The sequence below is a fragment of the Mixophyes fleayi genome, chromosome 3 (genome assembly GCF_038048845.1).
Source record: "Mixophyes fleayi isolate aMixFle1 chromosome 3, aMixFle1.hap1, whole genome shotgun sequence".
In the NCBI taxonomy this organism is placed as follows: Eukaryota; Metazoa; Chordata; class Amphibia; order Anura; family Limnodynastidae; genus Mixophyes; species Mixophyes fleayi.
The window spans coordinates 320,905,963-320,923,207 of record NC_134404.1 but is presented as its reverse complement, the minus strand read 5'-3'; the positions used below and the strand labels follow the sequence as shown (position 1 = coordinate 320,923,207).

The following is a 17,245-nucleotide window of genomic DNA, read 5'->3' as shown; positions in this document are numbered from 1 at the left end:
TGATGTTCCCTACTTAAGTTTGGCATAACAAACAGTCCCAATTTCAGTTGGCCATTCTAACTTTATCATAGGTATAAGAGATGTGCTTAATAAGTGTTAAATGGCTGTGCAGCCGTTGTCATGTGGCTGGCTTGTTGGTAATAATAATAATGATAATATATGTCCCAACTTTCTAATCAGGAATGTTGGAGCCATAATTATACTAGTCTGCTTTTTACAACCAGTAGGTGTCACTGTTGCTACAGAGATTTACCCTGCGACTAAAATAGCCCAACAAATTCCAACATACTTAACAGGAGTAAAATACACTAAATGACTTCACCTTTACAATTTTACTTAGCTTATTAGCAGCTTGTTACTTAGCAATTGGTAAATTCAATAGCGACAGGCTACAGTTATGGCTTACAGTGATTATGATGTTAGAAAGAGCCCTAAATTGGAAAGTTAGTCCAGGTAAGGAGGACCCCAGGAGAATAGGCAGCTGAGGCACAAGACCTGGGGGTAAATGTATCAAGCTGAGAGTTTTCCGGCGGGTTTGAAAAGTGGGGATGTTGCCTATAGCAACCAATCAGATTCTAGCTGTCATTTTGCAGAATGTACTAAATAAATGACATCTAGAATCTGATTGGTTTTTCAAACCCGCCGGAAAACTCTCAGCTTGTTACATTTACCCCCTGATGTTGTTTACTTCTGTCCAAAATGAATTTCCCACCCACCTTCCGGTGAATTTAACTTTTTGGCTTGGGAATGTTCTCAACTTTAAATAAATAGTTTTATATTTCTTCTTAAGTTTTATATATATATATATATATATATATATATATATATATATATATATTTATATATTTATGGTACAGTGGTTTATTTTAGTTGCCGTGGGATATACCACAAAGCTGGAGCACAGCAGAGCTGTGTCGTTTCGCTGGGCAACAAAAACAAATAGAATTCAACATATTTCTGAAAAGCTGGAGGGGTTTACAAGCACGCCAATAAATTAAAGCTATTCAAGGGAAGAAACCACACTTTTTCTACTTTATAACGTGCGCTTCGAGCAGAAATCATGCTAGCAAGATACGGACCAATAATATAAGTAACCACCAATGTAGCAATAAAATCAATAGGACCAAGGGGGCAATGCAACTTTTATAACTTGTGTTATTTAATATGTGACTTTATTTTACCCAACACCAGTGAAAACCCCACTAATAAACTTCTTTGATGTCGTTCCCCTTTTAAAATACAGCACTTGGTTGCGAGTAGAATTTACTGTAGCCTCTAGTTCTTTAAGTACGTTTAACAGTAAAGATTTATCAGCAAGAAAAATGTTTTCCATTTGTCACAAGATATTTTCTTTGTAATTCTCTCTGTGTTTGAGGGTCTGTAATTCTGCAGTGACATCTGGCTCTAGCGGAACTCAAGAAACAGCCTGCGCTGTGTTAATGTGACAACTGTATGTGCTGAAAGAAGTAATGCAATCCATATATAGAAACTGACATGCACTTGATTCATTTTAAGGACAAGTGTAGCCAGCATAATATATGGTGCTATGACATTGAATTTTTTTTTAAAAAAAACTTTCTTAATGCCCCGACACAATGTAGGTCAGTGTGCACCAAAATAGTTCTTGAACTGGATCATTTCTCTACACCGCCAATTAAACAAGTCTATTGACATCACCTAGAACATTGTTATAATATTTCATTAATACAAACCACACGTCTGTGACAGGTATCACTGTTTCATTTTACTTTTAGGACATTAGGGGAGACTTGATTTGGGGCAGGCTAGTTTTTAAAGAGCAAGGAAACTTTGTATCAGAAATGAATATCTATCACATCTAGTGTATTATATAGCTGAATAACATATGTTAAATACAGTAACTGAATTGTTTAAATGTAACTAGATCTGCCTTGCATATTACCTATCTCATTCCATTGCTGGAAACAGTAAATACATTACAGCATGAAGAATAAGAGAGAGAGAGAGAGAGAGAGAGAGAGAGAGAGTACAAAGAAGTGTTAACCTTTATTAAATGTAAGGGCATGGCTTGCAGTCTCCTTAGTAACACATAAGCTCCCTTCAAATTGATTGTTTTTCTGTATCATGTTGTGTCATGGCGCACTGTTTTTTGTATGTCATGTACGGCACTGCAGACCCTTTGTGGCGCCTTATAAATTAAAGATAATAATAATAATGTATACAAACAGATGGATGTGGCCACTGTTGTCAATGCAAACTTATAGTGGTAGGCCATGCTATGTCATTTAAGCTTTTTGACCTAGGTCACATGGCTGATCAGTGGCTGTTTCCTGTGAGTCTTGTAGCTTGTGATGGGGCAGGATACTCTAACACACTACTTTTCAACACAGCTGCAGCAGAAAGTGAAGGTGAGTTTTTATACGCTGCATTTTACCCCAAGTTTATATATGAAATGGTCACTTTTATGGCTTAGTTCAATAGATCCCAAACTTTCTCAGTTCAAGGCACCCTTAGGGTCTCCATGATGTTTTCAAGGCACCCCTAATCCAAAATAATTACCAAGTAATCCCCCGCCTTGCTTACCACCAGCCCTGGCCGGGGCACCCCTGTGAACAGAGTTTGGGAATCACTGGCTTGGTCTAATTCGAAAAACGTTCAGCCACTCTCCCCTAGGCTTTAATCACTAAATAGCATAGCGAATACCAATGTAGTCACAAATTAATTAGAAGCACATAAACTGCTTTTCAGTGCTCTAAACCTGATAACAAATAGTTCTCAGAATCTGTTTTCATTTGAAAGAAAACCTAGGAGGGATATACATTGGGTGAAGCCAAAGTTACCAGTCCTGTCTTAAGACTAAACACCCACAATCCATTGCAGTACTGAGTAAGTACTCAAGAACGTTCTTGATTACGGGAACATGAACATCCCCTGCAGCATTACAAGGGGTGTTTCATGATTTGGGGTCAGTCTAGTATACTGGGGTCCAGCAAGCACAAGGGTGAGGTGCACTTTACCAAACGCAGGAAAGGAAAAACCGTAAGCATTTCATTTTGCGGGTCTGCCTTTAGCACCAAAAGTCCTCGTAGATCTCCTGTACATGAATCTTATTGCAACATCTGATTATGGAATAGCTTTAGGGCTCATTTTGATGCCAGTCTTATTTTTTCTATTCTTGTTGTTTTTATTACACTTTGTATGTGACACTTTTATGTACTTTTAACACAAAAAAATAATATTTAAAAAGTGCATTTCAATGGAGAATTAAAACTCAATTTCCAGTTACTGGGGTTTGTAAATATGCACAAGAGTCTCATAAAAATGTGATTAATGGGCTTGTGATTTGCATCTCTTATAAACCTGTGCGAGAACCTCAATGAATATATCACTTCTCACCATAGGAATAGTATGTAAACCTACAGAAAACCACAGGGGGAGTGAAATATTAAATTACCAGATTAGATGGAAACCGATATGGACCTAAAGTAAAATGGATTAAACATACAAGCGCTGTATATATTTGTACAAAGAAGACTACAGATACAAAGAACAGCAGACACACATGGTTAATGTATGAAGTAGATTTCTAACTAGTTCCCTTTCAGTTCAACCTTGTTGGCTAAGACCTGTAAGTGACTCTGATGTAGACTAAAGCTGTAATAATATCAAGGGCGATGGATAAGGCAGTTTTTATAACTGTTTCCACTTGATGGTTTTTGGTGGTAGAAAGGATGAGAGAGGGCGTTATGAGCAGATACCACTAATCTCTATGGAGAGATGACACACACAGCGCGTATAGGTTCAGGTACGGAACAGGTACCAGGCCTACTTTCCCCAAACCTGCTCTGTCACTCACTTCTGTGTGTAATAAACAAGCGTCTCCATAGAGATACAACGAACTGTTTCTCCTGTCAAAAATCAGAACAGAGGGATGTAAATAAAAATATGCACATAGTCTATAAATGGTATCTTGTATGGCTCTGCTGGAATATTTATTAAATATCATATTAAATGAGTGTTATTGCCGTTACTGAAGTTTGAAACCAGGATGAGGAATGAAATATAGTTTATTTTTAGTGAATTCTGGTACCAGGGATCTGCTTACTTGAGGATCTGAACTGTTTCCTGAAATGTATGGCTATCCTATAGATGCGTGGAATAGATAATCTAGGACTCTACCTTCTTCAACGTATTTGATACTTTTATTTATTAGCGTAAAACATGTGCTGCACGTTTTAATAATACGATCCTACTTACTTGCAATAGGTATTCATTGCACCCACAGAATTATAGTCATGATATATACGAATGATACTCTATGCTAGCAAAAGTGATCAAGCAGGTTAGGACTATATACAGACCTGTAATATTACTATATAATATGCCCACCATGATACAACTCAGCCTGAACATAACACTGTATGCTGTCATTATGCTATGAAGGTTATGTCACCACATTCATATGATGCCATGAAGCCACATTATACAATGTTGTAGAGTCAGCATGCCACCTTTTAGTCCCATCATCGTTTCAAATAGTCCTATAATGGCTCCATGAATCCCCACCATGCCTCCATATAAGCCCACAATGCCATAATGTTACCCAGTCATGTTACCATATAGACCGTCATGTCTTCACAAAGCCCCATCATGGCAACATTTCACCTTTTCAATTCACCACTCAACAGTCCTCCATGCTCCCTTTCCTCACTTGTTCAAACTGTTAGTATCTACAGAAGTGGTCCTTCCCTCTGAGTGCTGCAATGTACTGGCTGTTCACAGGAGACATGTGTGTGTGTCATCATTGAGAGGGTAGGTATAAGGTGGAGTGCCAAGTCTATGGCCTGACAACATCCAACTATCTATTTTCCTAGTATCTCTGCTTTATTGCAGGGGTACTCCACTCGAATAGAGAACCCCTGCTTTAGTATTTAGATAACCATGCTAATTCAAGACAAGTACATTTGACCCAAAGCATTCCATATATAGATATATATGTGTGTGTGTGTGTGTATAGAGATATATATATATATATATATATATATATATATATATATATCTATAATATAAATGCTTAGTGGCGTCTGTCTGTGTGAAAAAAAAAAAACAAGTTGCAGCGCCACCTGCTGGGCAGAGTTATACACTGACCTACTAAATTCTTAGTGTGTGTGGGGAAAAAAATTCAAAAAGGGCTGAAATTTGGTAGGGCTCAAACTCATTTTCGTGAGGTAATTTTACCTCATGAACACACATGTGTAGAGGCGTGCGTTAGTGTGTGTGTGTGTGTGTGTGTGTGTGTGTGTGTGGAAAAAACTATTTTCTCAGAAAGGGCTCATCCAATTGACCTGAAATTTGGTATACTGACATTATTTGACAAAAAATTAGAATAGTCAAGTCAGTTAACTTCCATCATCCCCCCTTCCCCCCGTGGGAGGGGTAGTAAAGGCTAAATTTACGAGTTGAGGGGTCAAACTCATTTTCGTGAGGTAATTTTACCTCATGAACACACATTAAAAAGGGCGCTTGCGTCGGGAAGTAACGATCTTCCCCTGAGGAGGCCTGGGCTAGGCCCAAATGCATGACAAGAACCTTTTTAAGACCTTAAGTAGCTTGATTTGACTAGAATGCATGAGTATCATGCACGGGTTAACTTGTCTATAATATAATGCTTAGAGGCGTGTGTTAGTCTGTCTGTGTGTGGAAAAAATAAAACCAAGCTGCAGCGCCACCTGCTGGGCAAGGTTATACACTGACCTACTAAATGCTTAGTGTGTGTGGGAAAAAAAAAATCAGAAAGGGCTGAAATTTGGTATACTAAGATGTTTTTAATTTGTTAATTTAATTTGTTAATTGTTAAAAGTGTTTATAAAGATTTTAAAAAAATATATATATATTTCTTGAAGGAGAAGTGACAGTTGGGAGTGGTTGGTGGTTGCCGGGGGTGACAGTGGGGAGTGGTTGGTGGTTGAGGCCTGGGCTATGGCCCAAATGCATGACAAGAACCTTTTTAACACCTTAAGTAGTTTGATTTGACTAGAATGCATGAGTATCATGCACGGGTTAACTTATATATATACACACATGCATACACACACACATATCTTATTATAGCAGAAGATTCCATGCCTTGCACCAAGCTTGGATAACCCATGGCTCTCCAGTGCAGCTACAAGCCCCAGCAAGCCTTGTCAGCCTCTACTTCCACAACCACCAGAAGCATCAGCTTGTCTACCTCTGACTTAAACTAGCTAACAATGGGGTTTCACATGACTAACCAAATCTATAACAATCATTCCATTACGGTGGCTTAGAGGTTAGCACTTCTGCCTCACAGTGCTGGGGTCATTTGTTTGATTCTCGACCATGGCCTTATCTGTGTGAAGTTTGTATGTTCTCTCCGTGTTTGTGTGGGTTTCCTCCAGGTGCTCCGGTTTCCTACCACACTCCAAAAACATACTGGTAGGTTAATTGGCTGCTATTAAAATGCCTTTAGTCTCTCTCAGTCTATGTGTATGTTAGGGCAGGGACTGATGTGAGTGAGCTCTGTACAGTGCTGCAGAATTAGTGGCGCTATATAAATAAATAAATGATGATGATAATTTGCAAAGCTTGCACTTATCCTGCAGTATTTCAGTGTACTCTAATGGGAAAGTGACATGATGCACAAAACTCTCCACTAAACCACAAAACAAAGGACCTACAAACCTTCAACCTACTAGAATAACAAACTGGAGAAACACTTGTATTAAAGCTTTAACTGACAGATTTATGTAGCTTTTTCTATCACAACAGAAAAAAAAAACATAATTTCCCTGCAGGTTGGAAGTTCAATCCTGGGGGTTTCACGTCATTCTTGAAATCATATTTTGGACGATAAAAATAAAGACGACATTCATCTGAAATAAGCCGAAATTATTTGCAGTTGAGCAAATGTATATTTGTTTTGATTTAAGGTCTTGCAAAGTTGAGGCCAATGTGCAGAAGAAAAATATTAAACTATCTATAACCTTGTGTCAACAAATGATGCTACTGGGAATGGTTACTGAACTAATTTTCCAAAGAAAATTAATTACTTATGACTTACAGTTGTGAAAGCAAACAACGTAAGTCTGGATTAAGAGACTTTTAATTTCTGCTTGGAGTAGCTATTAAATTGATTTCATATAAATCAGACTATGTCATGGAAAGCAGGGCAAAGATGAAACCCTAGACAATGACTGACACAAAAGATTGTGTATTTATAGAGCAGATGCAGATATTAATCATTATCTAATAAAATCTGATTCAAGTTTCTAAAACAATATTTCCTATACTTGCTAAAAGCCAATGACTGCAGCTAGACTGACATTATACCAAATTGCAAAATGAAAGCAAAACCTTGCTCGTCCAAATGCAACAACGTAAGAGATTACTAAGCACAATACCTAGTAAATGTAGAAATTAAAGGGGTTTTACACCTTCAGACAATTTTAATTTATTCGCTTGTACATCACCCCTCCTGCAACTTTTCCTAAACACCTTGATTTATTTTACTGTGCTTCCTTCTGTGTTTTTCAGCCATGTGCATTAGACTAATTATTTATTATTAGAATCCCCGTCTCCAACAGGGTCAGTATTTTCAGTTACAATTTTTAATTATTATTATTTTGGGGGTGGGGTAGACAGATCCCTGTCTGTCTACCCCACCCCTTAGATTGTACGCTCCTTTAAGCAGGGTCATCTCTCCTCCTGTCTTCACCACTTTTAACTCTGCTCTCCAGCTACCTAGCCCTCCTTCTCGAGGACCCTCTTCCCCCCGTCCCCTCTTGGTCCCTCCTCTCCCCTCTGGGGGTCTCCCTGTCATCCGCGCCCTCCCTCTTGGGCTCCGTTGTATGCGGATCTTCCCTCTCCCCTCCCCCGCCCCTCTAGCTGTGCTTTGAGCTCACTGAGTTACTGTGCTTATTGTTTGCTGTACTGTGCCGTCTCTCCTCGTATTGTAATTTAGTTTGTCCCTCTACGGCGCTACGGACACCTAGTGGCGCCCTATAAATAAAAATTAATAATAATAATATATCTCCAGCATACAGCTATACGGAGAGAATTGTGGAAGTTGCATAATACTATGGCAACAATTACTCTGAATGCCATGTATAAACGTGGGGGCCAGAGATTAATAAAACAGCAATGTTGATACTGTAGGTGCTATACTATTTTGAAACTTTACTGTACCCCACTATATTGGATGCACAGAAGTGTAACCAATACACACTGTAAGAAAGTAGAAGGGGTAAGAAAAAAACCCACATCTGAGTAAATCCTTTTAAATTGGATACTCCTTTTAGGGTTGCTGTGTGAAAGAGTAAGGGACTTGTATACAATTACCCTGATCACCCTAGTATGTTTATGCTTCAGTGGATGACGACCACTGATCAATCTATTATTTTACATCCTGATAAAGTTGTGTCTACATTTTAACATTTTATTATTTTACTTTGCTTCAGGAGTTGATAATTTTGTTTTTTGGTTTTTAAGAATAAATAATAAACCTTACTATTTCAAGAATGTATTAATTGTCCTGAGTGTGCACCATAAAACAGCAACCATCTTTGGTCTTTAACCCTAGTATTTTCTTGCATCTGAACAAAGCATGTTGCAATACAAGGGGTACAAATTATATACTGGGGTGATGACTGAGGTTGAGCAGAGGCCAGATATAGGGATGAAGGTTTGGAGACTATTGGCTTTAGAAAGTGACCATAGTAGTAAGAGTGTAAACCTGGTGAGATGACTGAACATGGGAAGAGTGTGGATCTAAGGTAATGACTGAGGTTGAGTAGAGGACAGATCTAGGGAGATAGCTGAGGGTTTGGAGACTATTGGCTTTGGAAGGTCACCATAGTAATAAGAGTGTAAACCTGGTTTGATAACTGAAGATGGGAAGAGTGTGGATCTAGGGTGATGAATGCGGATGAGTAGAAGCCAGATCTAGAGATGAGGGTTTGGAAACTATTGGCTTTGAAAGGTGACCAAGGTTGTAAGAGTCTAAACCTGGTGAGATTACTGAAAATGGGAAGAGTATGGGTCTAGGGTGCTGACTGAGGTTGGAAAGAGTGAGGACATGGTGGAAATTATGACACTATGAGGAAGTGTTTGGCCACAGAAAGGACTGAGCCTGCAAAGAGTGTTGGACTACAATAATTAGAAATACCATAAGTAAAATACCAATAGCAACAGAATATTGTGAAATAAATAATTTCTCTCAAATGGTAACATGTGTCTATCATAATGATAAACGTACCCAAATTTTGTAACATTTTTTTTTTTTGCCTTTTTCAAATATCTAAATGTTTTATTTGAAACCCTTATAGATTATGTATATGTTTGAAAATAATACTTTTTTAAAATACAGTAGTATAATATATTCCCATTGCTGACTAAACTATTAGTCCTATATCTGATATAACTGCTATTGCCAAACTTAAATGAATTGAGAGCCCTCCCAAACTATAACATATGTAGGCTGCCAAAACAGATACTGTATTGAATTAGGATTTTTGCAGTTGTTTTGTAATGTGCAACATTTCTCTTTCCAGAGAGGGGAAAGCGCACATGAAAGAGGGACACTCAAGCTATATAAAATAAATGTAGATGTGAAAACTAAGGATAGACAGGGCCCTGCTCAGCAGAGAGGCTACAAGTTAGTTCTTTAATAAGCACAAAAAAATCCTCTTCTGATTTACATTAGTGATTTCAGTAATTTAGGAAAGATTGTTATAGTGTGAGAAGTAGATCATTTATGAGTGGTTCCAAAGTAATAACGCGACAACTGAGATGATCCCTTATGGACCAAGCTCATCTCTTCTCATTATTTTACACATCCCTCAAGCTTCCAGTTACTGCAACTAAAGCATTACCTATAGTAGTTGACTTATGAAATATACAGACTGTAATTTAATCTACAATCCATTTCCTGGATTTAAAAAGGAGACACACCAGAGCTTCATATGCTGGCAACATCTTTGGTTTGGACTATTTTCAGCTTTATGGAGCAGACATTACCATCGTCAACAAGGTAAAAGAAAATAATTGTGTTATATAACTAACACATGAGACACAGATGACATTCATTTGCAAAGCAATGCAAAAAAAAGGCTGTCTTAGATTTCCGGACAAAAATGACATTGCATAATCTGTATCAAAAGGATCACAGTACAATATACATAAACCTATCATTGTCAAAGTGTATATGAAGTAGAGATATACATTTTATTTTCGTTCTGAAATTTGGCATACAGCACACAGACCGTTCTATGCTGATTTTTATGCCAATTTCATCTTAATATCTCTAAATTTTTTCGAGATTAACCCCGTCAAACATCATGCCCCCACCTTGCAAAATTAAATTTAAATGGTAGTATTTTTTGATTCAGCATTAATATAAAGGGCACAATTGTGTGTGTGTGTGTGTGTATGTTTATATATATATACACATGTATATATATACACATGTATATATATATATATATATATACATATATATATATACATATATATATATACATACATGTATATATATATATATATATACATACATGTATATATATATATATATATATATATATATATATATATATATATATATATATATATATACACACACACACACACACATACATACATACATACATCCATACACACACAACTTTGCAATCATGCTGTTCAGCAGAATGCTTTATTAATGCTGTCATACTGTAGATACATCGTAGAAAAGCAGCAAAGTGGATTTTTTTGTGGGATGCATAAGAAGTTGGATTAAAATTCAAACTTGTCCATCTTTGCCTAATTTAATTGCTCTGTCACATGGGCCGTCTCTGAACCTGGCCAGGACCATGCTGTACAGCGGTCATGTTATCACACCACAACAACACCAATCACACTGTACCTTTCATATATCCACAACTCAGAAGGCGAGATCTACAAAGCATACATCGTATTTAAACATAGAATTACTTCATCCTAATATCCCTTTATGAAACAGACAACACATGTTAGAAGGCAGCTGTGCCCTTCACCCGCCGTCATGCTGGAGTACAGTGTTCTGGGCAAGGGGCCAAGGCCACCAACTAAGGTGCTCCAGTAAAACCTACTTCTGCATCAGAGGAAGTGGAAGACAGAAATGTAGTCATTATGTCATTTATAATAGTGACATCAGCTCACAATCAGGGCAGCTGTATGGAAATCTTCAATGCTCAAACATGGGGGGGAGAGTTACATTAAATAGATTCAATCAGATAGGTTAGATTAATCTATTTATGTACTAGTACATAACTTCTTAAATATTACGTTGCAAATCACTTGAAACTTATGAAATGTCTAAGACCAACACTACATTATGAGACATTTGTGAAAAATCGATCGTTTACTAAACCCCTAAACAGGAAAAGGCCCATAGCAACCAATCAGATTCCAGCTATCATTTCTAGAATGCACTAAATCAGTGATGGGCAACCTCTAACGATCAAAAGGGCCGCACATTACCCTTAATCTTAGTAATAAACTCAAACAATACATTTAATAAAAGAAACAGACACGTATCTGTAATAACATATCATCAGGCATTTTTAAGGACAACAACAAACAAATATAACAATAAATCAGGAAGCAGCTAGGGGCCATGGAGGCTCAGAGGGCCGCTTACGGCCCTAGTGCCACTAGTTGCCCATCACTGTACTAAATAAATAATAGCCAAGATCTGAGTGGTTACTACGGTCGACACCTTCATTCTTCCTTTTTAGAGGTTTCAGTAAATCTACCCTCCGGTGCGCGGATGTTTGGGATCATTTTCTAAATGACACTAAAAAAGAATGGCAGAACCTGGTCTGTTCTCCCGGGTGACAGTGCTTTCTGGTACAGCGCACACAATTTCATAAATGCCCTCCACACTGTGTTAAATAATTCAACTTTGGTTTCCTAAATTACTACCAACGCACAAGTGCAAGTGGTTTATGTATCTGCTTATAGATTTATGATAAAAGGAGACATAGTAAAAATTATTTCTGAATGCGGGAAGATTAATCTTTCGGTAGATGAGAAAAAAAAAACATTTCCGATATGGTGGAAGCTCATTATTATCCAGGAAAAAAAAAGATTGCATTACATGTTCATTTGGGAGAAGCAACCCAGCCTGGAACACGTGCAGATCTGCAAAACCACACGACCACTGACATTTTTCTACCGTGTAAAACCAAACCCCCGTCCCCATCCCCTCTATGCATTTGTAGAAGTAGAGCACAGTCCTGAAAGGTTAAATATTAAGTTAACAGAATTAATAACCCATGTGAACAAGTATGCCATTTAGTGCTGCAAATGACTGGTATATATATAATAAATATGTTAACAACTGTGCAGGATTACATAAAAGTGTCCAGCCATTAATCAATTAGCATTACTGAACATCACCACGATATCATATGTCTACACTCCAATGAAATCAGATCCTTTCAACAAAACTACACAGACTGTACTAAATTAAATGGACAGTTGGTCTCTGGATTGGATTGAATTTTATTTCCAACTTTTTTTATTTTAAGTGTCCACCCTGGGATTCAGAAAACTGCTTTTAAAACATGAATTATTTTTTTTAGACGTTGAAAAAAAAAAATAAATAAAATGAATGTCTCTTTGGAAATGATTCTAAAATGATATGGTTCTGGACTTAGAACTAATTATTCGTACATCGTTCAAAATCAAATCAATTGTAAAATAGATTTATTCCTGTATATAAAGTTTAAAGATTTCAATAATAAATGGGAGTGTTTATTGTTGTATATTAAGCCCTAAACAGGTTACTCACTATTTGTCTAACAATAAAATAGTACATTACAGAATCATGCACAAGGGTAATACAGGTTTAGATTATAGCTACACACAGTAAGATTAGAGACAAAAAAAGATTGAGAGAGAGCTCATAAAATCAGATTCCAAATCTGAACAGATGTTTTTAAAAGATTATAAAATGTATGAGCAGCAATTTGTGGACCTGAATTAAAAATAAAATAATAAATGACATCATTAAACACAGACACATTATATAATAAAAAATAAATATTTGTTTATATTTGTCATTTATTTAGTAATTTAAAATTACATCATTAAACACAGACATTATATAATAAAAAATAAATATTTGTTTATATTTGTCACTTATTTAGTAATTGTACAATTACTAAATAAGTGACAAATATAAACAAATATTTTTTTTATTATATAATGTGTCCGTGTTTAATCATGTAATTTATTATTTTATTTATAATTCAGGTTCACAAATTGCTGTTCATACATTTTATAATCTTTTAAATTCTGCTAAATTCTAAACAAAATAAAAATGAAATAATAAATGAAGAATAAAGATTTTGACACTTCTCGATTAATTACAAGGCAATGTTTCGCTGCTGCTCCCAAATGATGGATGACTGAGATTAAATAGTCAGCGTTGCCTTACCTGGTACATTCCAACTCCAATGTGTTTGGGCTCAATTTTCACAAGCTCAGCTAATGGATCTTGTACACGTCTCGCTATGGAAACTACAAAACAGAATAGGCAAACAAATGCGGTTTTATGCCAAAGTCAGTACCATATAATTACAGCAGTTTGTGATTTCCTAGTTCAGACTACTTAATGTCATTTCAATGGAGGAGTTTATTCACAGCAGACGAAAGTTTGGGAATTCCCCTCTTTGTCTAAAAAATATATGGTTTAGAATACTGTAATGTTTTTTTTTTGTTTTTTTTTATTTCACACATAACACTTAGTGCCAGAAACAATTCATAGTGTCACTGGTGTGTATCTATATATATATATATATATATATATATATATATATATATATATATATATATATATATATATATATATATGTATATATATGTATGTATATATATATATATGTATATATATATATATGTATATATATATATATGTATATATATATATATATATATATATACTAAACACATAAACATTAAAGACAGTATTTTCAGTAATATACAACCCTGAGTGGCTCAAAGAATAAAAAGATTTAAAAAATAATAACTCCATGTGGAATCCTCATACAGACACTGAACTCCCCACCGGTCATACGTAAAATGACATGGGATTCTGAGATAATAAATTATAGCTTCCCCAAATAGTTATTACAAAATGATCTACTGCAAATAGAAACATTAATACATTTGGATATTTCAGTGGTCGCGCACACACACGCACGCACACACACGCACACACTCACTCTGCTATTGACCTCCTAAACTTTGAAATAAACTCTGTAAGTTTCTAAAATAATCTAATATACAAAAGAAGACAGGAGGCGCTATTACTTTGATACTGTGTACCACCAATCCCACAACGACCTTACATATTATGTTCACAATCAAGAAACATCAGTGGCATTACAAAATGGTTAAAACAGTGAAAAACATACCTCCCCCTCTTTATGACCTAAATCCCCCTGTCCCTGTTTCCATGATTTATATAACAGCATGGATAGACTCTTCAATTGGCTCCAAAAAGTATATGTTTGGTTTGCAAATTCAAAATAATAGCCTCAGTTTGTATATTTTGTCAATGTGCCATCTGAACTGACAAACCCGCATGTTTAGTAAACCTGTTGCCTATACACCATGGACTGGGAGGAGGGGCTGGCTGTGATGAGGACAAGGAGGGCATCTGCCCTCCAAGCTGGTCCCCCACAATGGGCTACCTTGGGCTGGGTCACTGGGATACCTGTATTTTTTCCCTTTAAAATGTTCCTAATAGGCTGCTGTGCCGAGTCTCGCCCACCGGGCTAAAATTTCTCGGACCTCGGTTGTGGCCTGTTGGAAAGTGATAGTGTCTTCACAAAAATGTGAGTATACTTGGGCTTCTCTGAGCGAAGCATTGGGCAGATTGTGGTCACAGTTTATTTTGACCAAATTTTGCTTTTGAAAATGTTGGAAGGTATGATGTTATGGACTGAACCCATATCCTATGAGCTCACTAGCAGCTAAACTATATGACTCTATGATGTCACTAGCTCTTGTGAATTTATAGGCTGCAATCTCAGTGATGTCACTAGCTCTTGTGAATTTATAGGCTGCAATCTCAGTGATGTCACTAGCTCTTGTGAAACGTATAGGCTGCAATCTCAGTGATGTCACTAGCTCTTGTGAACTGATAGGCTGCAATCTCAGTGATGTCACTAGCTCTTGTGAACTGATAGGCTGCAATCTCAGTGATGTCACTAGCTCTTGTGAACTGATAGGCTGCAATCTCAGTGATGTCACTAGCTCTTGTGAACCGATAGGCTGCAATCTCAGTGATGTCACTAGCTCTTGTGAAACGTATAGGCTGCAATCTCAGTGATGTCACTAGCTCTTGTGAACTGATAGGCTGCAATCTCAGTGATGTCACTAGCTCTTGTGAACCGATAGGCTGCAATCTCAGTGGTGTCACTAGCTCTTGTGAACTGATAGGCTGCAATCTCAGTGATGTCACTAGCTCTTGTGAACCAATAGGCTACAATCTCAGTGATGTCACTAGCTCTTGTGAACTTATAGGCTGCAATCTCAGTGATGTCACTAGCTCTTGTGAACTGATAGGCTGCAATCTCAGTGATGTCACTAGCTCTTGTGAAACGTATAGGCTGCAATCTCAGTGATGTCACTAGCTCTTGTGAACTGATAGGCTGCAATCTCAGTGATGTCACTAGCTCTTGTGAACCGATAGGCTGCAATCTCAGTGGTGTCACTAGCTCTTGTGAACTGATAGGCTGCAATCTCAGTGATGTCACTAGCTCTTGTGAACCAATAGGCTACAATCTCAGTGATGTCACTAGCTCTTGTGAACCGATAGGCTGCAATCTCAGTGATGTCACTAGCTCTTGTGAATTTATAGGCTGCAATCTCAGTGATGTCACTAGCTCTTGTGAACTGATAGGCTACAATCTCAGTGATGTCACTAGCTCTTGTGAACTTATAGGCTGCAATCTCAGTGATGTCACTAGCTCTTGTGAACGGATAGGCTGCAATCTCAGTGATGTCACTAGCTCTTGTGAACCGATAGGCTGCAATCTCAGTGATGTCACTAGTGTCTAGCGTTTAAATACTGTAGGCTGCATTCTGGAGAATATTGTTTCAGCTCACACAATGGCTGCTTCCCTTAAATGCAAGTGAAATGTATACTTTAAAAGATGTGTTAAAATGTAGCATGCGGCATTATGTTAAACAGCACTGGCTAGGAAATTATTTTCTACATTCAGATCAGAGAAATTATTTGATTTTGTGTAATATCGAAATAAAACCAACACTTCCCTTGTTTACTGTATACGCAATTTTACAATCAATGAGCTATAAAGAATTAATTTAAAATAACGTTTTATTTGCAGGACTTATCTTACAATTTGTAAATCTTTCACCACTGAGGCATACAGTCAGTTTAAAATATTTGATTTCAATACTTCTTTGTTTAGTTTTCTTTCTCAGACCCACACCCTTATGTCCCTTAAAGAAAATAAAAATGATCTCAAAGCAATTCAGGCCAAGTGAAAGGCTCTGGGCTTATTGCAGAAGTTAAACACCATTTTTACATGAATATTACACAGCTAAACAACAGACCAAAAATAACTGTCTGAACTGAAATAATTCTGTTCAGCATGCTGGAAATCCATTACAGAAAGCTGGCATTGATCAGATCATTACTGTACATGATGGTAAATGCGGCTGGAAGGTTATCGGCCTGTATATGAGGTCGGTCATCTTGCGGCCATCAGTGATATCCAATTTGGACACTTTAGTGAGTGACTAAAACGGACTCTTATTCAGTCACTCAGCAACTGAGTTGGCAAATGTGTGGTAGGGAAGGAACTGATGTGACTGGTTAATATTCTCTGTACAGCGCTGCGCAATCGTTGGCGCCATATAAATAAATAAATGGGGTGGCTGGCTAAACAGATATTCTTTTTGCATACTGCAGCAAGAACAACTGCCACAGTATTCTATATTGAGCTTTTTGTCCTCTGATCCCCTTTGTGCTCTGTTTCAGAGTTTTGGACATGGGAATTACTTTACTTTTTAACAAATGAAAATGCAATGTGATAGAAAGTCAGGCTAAGACGAAACAATGTACTTTATCTATATATTCTATATATGAAAATGTCAAACTTTGGAATGAGTTATCCAAAAAAACTCTGCTCAACTCCAGAATGAGCGGAAGTTGCAATATATGAAACATAGCACAGTGAGAGGTACGTAG

The 17,245-nt window shown here is 37.0% G+C and overlaps 1 protein-coding gene across 1 annotated transcript in view; it reads right to left on the bottom strand.

Moving 5' to 3' along the window:
- The window catches only part of SRBD1 (S1 RNA binding domain 1), a 137,028-nt gene that overhangs the window by 42,241 nt on the left and 77,542 nt on the right, over positions 1-17,245 (bottom strand). Inside the window, exon 18 of the mRNA XM_075204128.1 lies at positions 13,460-13,542. Within this exon, the coding sequence (XP_075060229.1) occupies positions 13,460-13,542 (83 nt within the window). The remainder of the gene's footprint in view (positions 1-13,459; positions 13,543-17,245) is intronic.